The following is an 11,902-nucleotide window of genomic DNA, read 5'->3' as shown; positions in this document are numbered from 1 at the left end:
ATTGGTGCATGTCAATTTATAAATTCAAATTTTAATCCAAATTCTAAGTTTATTTTCCTCATCTAAATATAGTGTAAGTGTTTCATTATGGGTTTGAACACATTTGTATTTTAATCTCAATTTCGTAAATTAGATACTCACTATCATAGATTAGAATTAGGACTTACCAGTAGACAAATTTATTTGTTGGTGCAAGAAGAGGAAAACAGTACTCTCGAAATCCGGGAAATCCCACCAATTTATTTATGTCATTAAGTTATACGTAATGAAGCTTTCAAGATTCTAGAGACATTAAAAACAAAGGGTAAGATTGGAAATCAAATTAAAAGAAGTGGAATAATAAACAAAAATATATGAGGTGTGCATATTCAGATTTTAGAGGATTAATAACAGCTTTTTTTTTTTTTTTTTCTCTCAATGTATCATTTATCTAGTATAGATGTACATAAAGTAGAAAACAAAAATTCTGTTCTTTTCTGCCAATCCATGATTCCACCGAGACCCACAAAGGAGGAGGAACCTTTTCCAAGTCGCCGAAGGCTAAAGAAGTCTTGAAAGCATTAATTGAATGTGTTCAGTAGTTGAGCCTTAGGACAAAACTTGTCCGCCAGTTCAAACACTTAGGACAAAACTTGTCTGCCAGTTCAAACACTCCTCCATTCATACATGGCTACATTTCAATCATGAACAGATCACTTTGCAAAGCCAAAAGAAGAAGAAGAAGACGAAGACGAAGAAACCGTCAAACACGGGTTACAGATGTATCAGCTGATCTAAACCTTTCTTATGCACGCAAGGTACGTACAAGGAGGTGACATATGATCACAATGCTTTCCATCAATCTGAATGTGTTCATGACTCTTGTGCTGATCGGCTTCCTAAGCCTCAGCCGTACTAGTGAAGCTGCCCCAAATTACCGCTACCATGTCTGTGATAACACAACCAGTTTGGCTCCCAACAGCACCTACCAGTCAAACCTTAACCTCCTCCTCTCTTCTCTTACCTCCAATGCAACCATTGACACCGGATACTACTACACTACCGCCGGCTCTGAAGATTCCAACTCTGCAGTTTACGGTGCTTTTCTGTGTCGCGGCGATCTCACAGCCAGCAAATGCCAAGATTGTGTTACTGCTGCGGCCAGAGAAGCAGTTCAAATGTACTGCCCCTTAAGAAAAGTGACTCTGTTATGGTACGATGAGTGCATGTTACGCTACACAAACGTGTCTTTCTTCCGTAAACTGGATGAAAGCCCTAGGGGCTTTCTGTGGAACGTGGAGAATGCTAGTGAACCAAACCGGTTTAGGCAACTGGTGGCTGAGACTGTCACTGGCCTAGTGTCCGTAGCTGCAAACGCACCTTCCCGTGCTAAAAAACTTGCAACCAAAGAAGAAAACTTTACTGGGTTTGAGGAGCTGTATAGCCTTGCGCAGTGCACGCCTGACCTATCAAGCACCGATTGTGATCAGTGTCTTAGAGGAGCTATTGCACTTTTTCCGGCATGCTGTGACGGAAAGCTAGGAGGAAGAGTTTTGTTTCCTAGTTGTAATGTTAGATATGAGGTGTATCCATTTTATACACTTGTTGCTGCCGCACCTCCGCCCACACCAGTTTTTCTTCCTCCTCCACCTATTCAGCCTCCAGGCTCAGTGCCAAGATCTCATGGTAAATTTAATTTATATGAGGCAGTTAAGTGTTCAGAATTTTTACACGTACATTTGTGTATTAAAAAGAATATTATGTTGTGCAGGAAATGATGAACAAATTTCATCATGGATCGTAGTGGCGATTGTTGTTCCAATTGCACTATTGCTTTTCTTGGTAGGCTGCCTTTTCCATAGAAGAAGAGCGAAGAAAAAGTACAATGTGATACAAGAACAAAATGGTAAATATTAAAGTTTTATTTATTCTTTTCCATATCCAGTGAAATTATATAATTTCGACTCCTAATCGGTTTGACTCTGGATTATGATTAATTTACTGAATCAAGATTAATAAACTTCTGTTCTTGATTGTGTAAGCAGTGGGGACGGAAATAAATGCTGTCGAGTCATTGCAGTTTAGTTTTGCTACAATTGAAGCAGCGACAAACAAGTTCTCTGTTCATAACAAGCTAGGGAAGGGTGGCTTCGGTGAGGTCTACAAGGTTGTGATTTTCACATAGCAAATTTATGATCTTAATTTGCCAGAGTCCCAGAGCTGGGCGTAGCTAAGTTGGCTAGAGCAAAGTGATAAGTTGAACTCATGAAATCTCAATTTGATGCTTGTAATGATTGGTTAAAATGTTTTCAGGGCATATTTCCTGATGGGCAACAAGTGGCCGTGAAGAGGTTGTCTAGGGGATCCGGGCAAGGCGCTGAGGAGTTTAAGAATGAGGTTGTTTTGGTAGCTAAGCTTCAGCACAGAAACTTAGTGAGGCTACTAGGATTTTGCTCCGAAGGTCCAGAAAAGATACTTGTTTACGAATTTGTGCAGAACAAAAGCCTTGACCACTTTCTATATGGTATGTACCCTTCTAATAAGATTTAGGTATCATGTGTGATATCGTATGCTATTTGATTACACTTGGATTTGTAACAAACCAAGGAAAATCTTTGCTTTCAAATGTCTACATAGACTCCGGGGATCAAGTGAAATTGGACTGGCCAAGCAGATACAAGATTATCAACGGGATTGCTCGAGGGATTCTCTATCTCCATCATGATTCACGGCTTAAAATCATACATCGTGATCTTAAAGCGAGTAATGTATTGTTAGATGGGGAAATGAACCCAAAAATTGCCGATTTTGGTATGGCAAGAATATTTAGAGTTGATCAAACTCAAGGAAACACAAGAAGGGTTGTGGGAACGTAGTAAGTAATACAAAACTTTATTTATGGTAACATAATCTATTTGAAAAGTTGATTGATTTAATTCTCATCCTAAAATGTAATTACTGAAAAGAAAAGATACCAAATTAACAACTCAAAGATTCATCTCCTCAAGCCGTATTCGCACTAACATTTACTGATGTTGCTGGTTTATAGTGGTTATATTGCCCCAGAATATGCGATGCATGGACTGTTCTCTGTGAAGTCTGATGTGTACAGTCTTGGTGTCTTGATCTTAGAGATTGTAACTGGCAAGAAGAACACTAATTTCTATAACTCAGACAACGGCGAAGACCTCTTGAGCCATGTAAGTATAAGTTGAAGATTCAGTGTGCATTTGTGGTTAATTCTATTAAAAGTGTTGAAAACATTTTTGTCGCAACATTTTGAATGAATCTTTAATTTTTTTTGCAGGTTTGGAGACATTGGAGGGACGGGACACCGTTAGAATTGCTGGACGTAAATCTAAGAGATTCATATTCAAGAAGTGAAGTAATTAGATGTATCCATATTGGGTTACTCTGTGTTCAGGAAAATCCAGATGATAGACCGAAAATGCAAAAGATACTTCTCATGCTAAGCAGTTACTCTTTGAGTATGCCATCACCTCAAAAGCCAGCATATTTCCTGCACAGTAGGACAGATCCGAACATGCCAGCAATGAATTGTAGCTCATCTGATCAACCTGCTAGCAACTCATTGTCATTATCTGTTAATGAAGCATCGATTACTGAACTATACCCTCGATAGTAAATCGAGCAAAGTGTGATCAATCTTCTAGGATCGGAGTTCAAAAGTTTTGAGATTTGTGTTGGTTTTGCTAGCCTTTTGGGCATTGTATTTTTAATAGTGCTTGCTAGAATAAAACTAAACTTTGCAAGTGCACTCAAAGTGTTTGATCGGTTTGCAAATTCCTATAAAAACCTTTATTATGTTGCAAACTTTCCTAGTTTAAGTGTGATTGTGTACATCCTAGATTAGATTTTATTCTAGTTATACTTTTCTATTATAACTTGTATTCCTTGGGGACGAAGGAATTTCTTCTCTCCTTTACTACTATAAATAAAGGCACTATGTGAGAGAGATAACACACACATTCCCCTACAATTCTACAAACACATCTCTCTCAATCTCTCTTCTCCTTGTTGCTGGCCCTCTTACCCTAGTCAGATAAAATAGGTTACAACACGTTCACTGCGCTTAGGAATTTGACGAGGAAATTTTCTGCATCAAACCAGTTTATCCATATCATTATGCGATCAAGTTCTTTCAAAACAACGTTTTTATCTCGATATTTTTGTAGCCCTGATAACATGAACATTCACCATAATGCATGACCCAACTTTATATTTTTCGAATTTTAGATTCCACATAAATTGTGTATGCATTATATTCATAATTGTTGAATTATGTGAATTTGATATTAACCATGAATTGCATCAAATATATGTACATGCATTAAACTATTGAATTGAATATGCTTTGGATTGAATTGTACATGAATTGAATTGAAAACAAAAAAAAATAAAAAATAAAAAGAAACAAGAATCAACCGCTAGGGTTCTTCGAACCCCCTACCTTGCCCAGGCCTGCAACTTGCAGGCTAAGTTGCGCCGAGCCGGAGCCATCGGCTCCTGGCCTGACCCTATGTCACTAGGCTCCCCACGCTAAGTCGAGAACCATTAAGCCACGGAGCCACAAGCTTCACAACCTAGAAAAACCCGACACCATTAATGGTGTCCGTGTCCACATCGACCACAGGCATGGCCTACAGCCACTGCCCTGAACCTTTGGTTCATGTCACCGATGACCAAAAGTCGTCCCACGTCGAAAATAATCGAATCTCATCAGAAATTTTCAAAAATCCGATTCAAATTTTCTAGGGTTTGGTTGTTATAACGTTAAGATTACATCATCTCCGTTCACCACCGTAGTTGTCAACGACCACCATGACTCAACCCAAGTCCTAACAACCCTTTCTCGCCGCCAGTAACGACAATGTCGTGCTTTTCCTCCGATATGGACACCCAGCACGGTTGGGTTTTTGTGTTCCGTTCAACACCCAGCCCTTTGGGCTTGAACCCCCCATTCTCGGCCTATCAGTGAAAAAAAAAGAAAAAAAAAGTTTTTTTTAGCCTGCAAACTGAGCCCATTCGCTGACTACCTCCCTTAATCCATTTGTGACACTAGCCCACTTAGGCTTGGGAGTCCTTGTGTCCTCACCGCATTAGAACCGTGCCGCCTCTGATTTGGGCCTGTAGCCCAGCCAAGCATAACCCAAATCGAGTTTATTTGTCTAATTATTTTAGGCCTAATGGGTTTTATATTTTGTCACCCACATTTTAATCTTGGCTCGAAGTCCAAGTAATTAATTCAATTATAATTGTAGACCTGAAGTTCTATTTGCATATTTTCTTGTTGCATATTTATGTGTATATATTTGCATTTGTCTGCAGGAACATATAAACCTGAAGTTTCTATAAACATGCTTTGTTTGAAAACCTGAAATTTTCATTAAACAAAACATCACCCATGAAAATCTGAAGTTTTTTTTCATGCGAATATTAATTAATACATGTCTATTAGAACATGAATGTTCTACTCCTATGTGAATGGATTGATTTTTTTTTTCACCGCTTTGGAGGTTTCTGGAAGGAACTACCTCAAGTGGGTCCAAGATGTGAAGCTCCACCTCATTGCAAAGAACTTGCGTCCCATCATTGAAGAAGAGACGGACAATCTGGTTGACGAAACTGAGAAAGCCACTGCTATGATCTTTATCCGAAGACATATTCATGACGCCTTGTAAACTGAGTACCTTGCTGAGGAGGATCCAAGCGCACTATGGGTAGCTTTGGCTAATCGTTTTGATCATCAAAATGACATCTTCTTGCCTGAAGCAAGACATGACTGGCAGCGTTTGAGCTTCCAAGAATTTAAGTCTGTGAATGAATATAATTCTGAAGTTTGTCGAATCTGATCACTTCTCAAGTTTTGTAATGAAACTTTGACCGAAGAGGATCTCCTAGAGAAGACCTATTCGACATTCTCTGCTACTAATATTGTCCTGCAGCAACAATATAGAGCTCAGAAGTTCACTAAGTACTTGGATTTGATCTCTGTTTTACTTCTCATTAAAAAGTAGAACTAGTTGTTAATTAAGAATTATCAAGCTCGACTTACTAGGACAAGTGTTGTGCTTAAAGCACATTATAGCACAAACCAACGCCCAAAACGCCAAAAGAGGCGTAAGTGCTCAAACCTCGCTCCCAAGGCCCCAAACTTCAAGAATAAGGGCAAAGCACCTGAAACCATGAATGCAAATATGTATTATCGCTGTGGTTCAAAGGACCATTGGTCCCGTGTTTGCCGAGCTCCCAAGAAAGTTGTAGCTGAATATCATTCTCGTCATAAGAAGTTTGAACCAAAGTTCGTGCAAGTGGACGAACCAGAGACTACAAAGATGGAGGTTTCTGACTTTCAAGAGGATACCACCCTTATGGAAGATTAAAATCTTAGACATAAACTATTTTTTAGTTAAAATTGCACAATGAGGCCGAATTCCACCTAGTGGCTGAACCCCCCTTGTTTTTTGGTTGATTTTTTGAACAATTTTCCTTTATGTTTGCATTATTTGTTGGTGATTTGTTTTTGGATATTAAATTTTAATTAATTACCATCCTTGATAAATGAAATTATTTTGAATTGATATTTGTTTTTAGAACTTTTTTGCATATGACTGATTCAAATTAATTTTTCATTCTAGGTATGACTAGTGGGGAAGTTAGTTGTATGGCAAATAGTGCAACCACGCACACCGTTTTGCGTGAATGCATCTAAGAATGCACCTCTGACAATCTCTCAAGCCCATCTAACCTGATTGAAGGATACGATAAGGCATATATAATGTTGTCTAATGGTACAATCTTGACAATTGCTGAGGCACTCTATTCTCCACGTTCCAGAATAACGTTGTTGAGTTTCAAGGACATTATAGATAACAATTACCACACTGAAACCCACGCAGAAAACAAAGTTGAATTTCTGTGCATAACTTCCTACGAATATGGTCAGAAGGGTATTATAGAGAAAATGGAGCGTATCTTGAGTGGGTCTGTATACTATGATCATACGAATGCTACTATGTGGTCGGCTCTACTACTAGGACCGCGCATGAAAATACACTTTAGCATGATCACTTGGGATATCCTAGACGAATAGCGATGCACCGTATCCTCAAATCATCACACGAGCATCCACTAACCCGAAGTTTAGGTTCGATCCAAGGTGTAACATCCCACATCATTCAGGGGAGTGAATCATGTAAGCCTTATATGTATATTCATATCTCTACCTAGCATGAGGCATTTTGGGAGCTCACTGGTTTCGGGTTCCATCGGAACTCCGAAGTTAAGCGAGTTCATGCAAGAGCAATCCCTGGATGGGTGACCCATTGTAAAGTTCTTGTGTGAATTCCCAAAAACAAAACCGTGAGGGCGTGGTCGGGGCCCAAAGCAGACAATATTGTGATTTGGTGGAGTAGAGCCCGGGATGTGGTGGAGGCTTGGGCCAGGATGTGACAATTTGGTATCAAAGCTAATCCCTGGCCGAAAGTGTGCCTACGAAGACTTCGGACCCCTACGGAGGGTGGATTGTAACATCCCACATTGCCTAAGGGAGTGGATCTTGTAAACCTTATATGTATATTCTCATCTCTACCTAGCATGAGGCCTTTTGAGATCTCACTGGTTTCAGGTTCAGTTGGAACTCCGAAAATAAGCGAGTTCGTGCGAGAGCAATCCCAAGATCGGTGACCCACTAGGAAGTTCTCGTGTGAGTTTCCAGAAACAAAACCGTGAGGGCGTGGTCGGGACCCAAAACGGACAATATATGCTACGGTGGAGTCGAGCCTGGGATGTGGTAGGGGTCCGGGCTGGGATGTGACACAAGGAACCACATGTCAAACATGTTTTATGAGAAAACTTATTACTAAGCCTTCTTTTGACAAGATTCGTTCGAATCCTCCCATTTTTCTATAACGGATTCAAGAGGACATTTGTGGACCGATTCACCCTCCATGCGGACCATTTAGATACTTTATAGTTTTGGTTGACGCTTCCACATGATGGTCACACGTGTGCTTGTTGTCCACAAGGAATGCTGCATTCTCCAAACTATTGGCTCAGGTTATTAAGCTCAGGGCTCACCACCCTGATTATTCGATCAAATCTATTCGATTAGATAATGCTGAAGAATTCATATCTAAAACTTTTGATGACTATTGCATGTCAGTTGGGGTTAAAGTTAAACATCTCGTACCTTATGTTCACACCCAGAACAGCTTGGCAGAGGCTTTCATTAAGCGGTTACAAATGATTGCTCAATTGTTGGTCATACGTACCAAGCTCCCAATGGCTGCTTGGGGCCATGCAATATTGTATGCAGCAAAGTTGGTTCACCTAAGGCTTGTTACGACATAACCATTTAGTGTCATTCAGTTGGTTACCAAATACAAACCCGACATATCGCATAAGCGTATTTTTTGTTGTGCGATCTATGTACCGATCTCGCCACCTTTACGTACAAAAATGGGGCCTCAGTGAATGATGAGAATCTATGTTGGATATGATTCTCCTTCGATTATTCGTTACTTAGAATCTTTGACAGACGATTTGTTTATCGCTCGTTTTGTGAATTGTCACTTCTATAAGACATTTTTCATGTCGTTAGGAGGAGATAAGAACGTCAACATTCCTAAAGAACGATGGGAATTATCGTGGACGACCCTCACTTTGTCTTATTTAGATCCCAGCACCGGTCAGTCTGAAACTGAAGTGCAGCGCATATTAGATCTCCAGAGCATAGCTCAGAGCATGCCAGATGCTTTCACCAATCTAGTGTGAGTGACAAGATCACATATTCTAGCTGCAAATACGCCTACAAAGATGGATGTACTAAATGTATGACAGACTTCCCTCCTGGAGGCCCAGAACGCCAATCTTGGTAATCCACGTACATTAGCCGCTAGCCAATCATTTGCCCCTACATAAAAGCGTGGCAAACCTCTTAGTTCAAATGATTCACACCCCCTGGAAAAGGAAATCCACGGAACAAGGTCCTGAAGAGCCTACCGTGAATCTGACTATCGCTTACTCATTATATCCAACTCATGAGGAAATTCTAGATTATGAAAGCGTCCTTAAAGAGGCGAATCCTCCTCCCGAGAATCATGAGATTTTGGTCTATTATGCTAGCTTAGATGATGTGTGGCGTAGAAATGAGATGATTGTTGACGATGCATTAGCATTTGTAGTAGTTACTGAGATCATGTTGAACGATGACATTGAACCGCGTTCCGTTAATGAATGTCGACGTAGAACTGATTGGTCAAACTGGAAATAAGAAATCCAAGTCGAACTCGATTCACTTGCGAAACGTAAGGTGTTTGGACCTGTAGCTCATACTCCTCCACATGTAAAGCCCATTGGCTACAAGTAGGTTTTCGTTTGAAAGCGTAATGAGAAGAACGAAATTGTGCATTACAAAGCTTGTCTTGTTACGCAAGGCTTCTCACAATGCCCCGGGATTGACTATGACGAAACTTATTCACCCGTTATGGATGTGATTACTTTTCGTTACCTTATCAGTTTGGTAGTTTCCGAAAAATTAAGTATACAACTTATGGACGTAGTAACTGCGTATCTTTATAGGGATCTTGATATGGAAATTTATATGAAAAATCTTGAATGACTTACATTGACTGGTTCAAATATTTCCAAACCCCGGAACACGCTCTCAATTCGGCTGAGGAGTTCACTCTACGATTTGAAGCAATCTGGAAAAATGTGGTATAACCGTCTGAGTGAGTATTTGACTAGTCAGGGATATGTGAACAACAAACTATGCCCTTATATGTTCATTAAGAAGTCACATTCCGGATTTGCGATTGTTGCAGTATATGTTGATGACATGAATCTCATCTGAACTCTTGAAGAGCTCGCGAGAATTGCCATGCACTTGAAGTCAGAATTTGAGATGAAAGATCTAGGTAAGACTCGATACTGTCTCGATCTCGAGATAGAGCATTGTTCAGATGGAATCTTAGTACATCAATCGAACTACACCAGAAGGTGTTGCGCTACTTTAATAAGGATAAAGTGAAGCCTTCGAGTACTCCTATGGTCGTTCGATCACTAGATGCAAAACGAGATCCCTTCCGTCCGAATGATGATGATGAAGAGATTTTGGTGCCTAAAGTTCCTTATCTAAGTGCGATATGCACTTTACTGTACTTAGCTCAATGCACTAGACCCGACATTTCCTTCGCTGTTAATCTTTTGGCAAGATACAATAATGCACCAACATACAACCATTGGATTGGCGTGAAATACATCTTCCGTTACCATAAGGGTACTACGGATTTAAGATTGTTCTATCCCTATGGATCCTCGAGTGATGCCGCACCCTCTGGTTCTCAAGTCGATTCTCGCCTTGTTGGTTATGCCGATGCAAGATACTTGTCTGATCCACACAATGCGCGTTCTTAAACGAGTTATGTCTTTACCGTTGGAGGCACCGTAATCTCTTGGAGGTCAACTAAACAGACCTTAGTTGCCACTTCGTCTAACCATGCTGAAATTCTTGCTTTACATGAAGCAACTCAGGAATGCTTTTGGTTGAGATCAGTTGTCAGTCATATTCGAAGCTCATGTGATCTTTACCCCGTCGTTGATATCCCAACGATGATCTTTAAAGACAACGCAGCATGCATCGAACAACTCAAGAAGGGTTATATCAAAGGAGACAACACCAAGCACATTACACTGAAGGTTTTCTTTTCACGTCAACAACAAAAGCATCAGAAGATTAAAGTCACGCAAATCCGTTCACAAGACAATTTGGCCGACCTTTTCACCAAATCATTGTCGAATATGACGTTTCAGAAGCTTGTTCATGAGATTGGTCTATTTCTCTTTGGAATTGTGTCAAACTCAGGAGGAGTATCCTAAAGAATACTTACTCAATCTTAATGTACTCTTTTTCCCTACGATTAGGATTATTTTTCCCACTGGATTTTTGCTACCTAACTAGGTTTTAACGAGACACCTACCTTGGGCTGGTCATATCCTTGATGACATCCTGTAGACGTTTCTTTTGACTTTGCATTTCTCACGCATTTTTCCTTAGACTATGGATTTTATCCCTACTCGAGTTTTTGCCATAGCCTTAGGGTTTTTTAGTGAGACTTACTTACTTATGCAAGTTTTTACCTTATTGAGAATAAGCGTTGTTCCTTAGAATCAGTGTCGACGAGTCGACTTCCTCAACTTCTGCATGATGCTGGATCTACCTTGAGTATTTATACACTCAAGGAGGAGTGTTGTAAACTTTCCTAGTTTAAGTGTGATTGTGTAAATCCTAGATTAGTTTGATTCAAGTTATCATTTTCTAGTACAACTTGTATTCTTTGGCGATGAAGGAATTTCTTCTCTCCTTTACTACTATAAATAAAGGCACTATGTAGAAGGGATAACACATACATTCCCCTACAATTCTACAAACACATCTCTCTCAATCTCTCTCCTCCTTGCCACCGGCCCTCTTACCCTTGTCAGATAAAATAAGCTACATATTATACCTATTTTCTTTTCTTTCTTTTTTTTTTTAAATTCCTCTGCACTGTAAGGTTGTTAAATGATGTCCGACATTTTGGAGATTTTAAGCCCCCAGATTTCACTTCCAGGCTCCGCTAGTACTTTTCTTAAATTTGAATTTAAAAATAGTTAGAAACTCAAAATGGTCAAATGGCTTCTGAAGTAGTTATAACATTTTCCTTAATGCTTATAAAAAATATCTCTAGTGAAAAGACCAACATTCACATTTTTTCACAAAAAACTGTGAGCTAATAGTTACTCTTATTTTTGGTTTTGTGGATTGCTTAGAAAACCATCATAAACCCCGTTTTCAAAACATTTCACCGCACTGTTAGCTTCTTAGGAGCTGGTTTTAGAGTATTATTTAAGCCAATTC

At 39.7% G+C, this 11,902-nt stretch overlaps 1 protein-coding gene across 1 annotated transcript; it reads left to right on the top strand.

Annotated features, from left to right (window-relative positions):
• Window positions 1–393: 393 nt before the first annotated feature.
• LOC103412581 (cysteine-rich receptor-like protein kinase 25) lies at window positions 394–3,813 on the top strand. Its single transcript, XM_029098227.2, has 7 exons — window positions 394–1,665; window positions 1,751–1,885; window positions 2,025–2,146; window positions 2,293–2,503; window positions 2,617–2,854; window positions 3,029–3,179; window positions 3,287–3,813. The coding sequence occupies exons 1-7, from the start codon at window positions 819–821 to the stop codon at window positions 3,620–3,622; spliced, it is 2,040 nt and encodes a 679-aa protein (XP_028954060.1). The 5' UTR covers window positions 394–818; the 3' UTR covers window positions 3,623–3,813.
• Window positions 3,814–11,902: the final 8,089 nt, after the last annotated feature.

Source organism: Malus domestica, chromosome 10 (assembly GCF_042453785.1).
Source record: "Malus domestica chromosome 10, GDT2T_hap1".
Taxonomy (NCBI): domain Eukaryota; kingdom Viridiplantae; phylum Streptophyta; class Magnoliopsida; order Rosales; family Rosaceae; genus Malus; species Malus domestica.
Note: the sequence above shows the minus strand (reverse complement) of the source record. Positions and strands in the feature narration are given on the sequence as shown.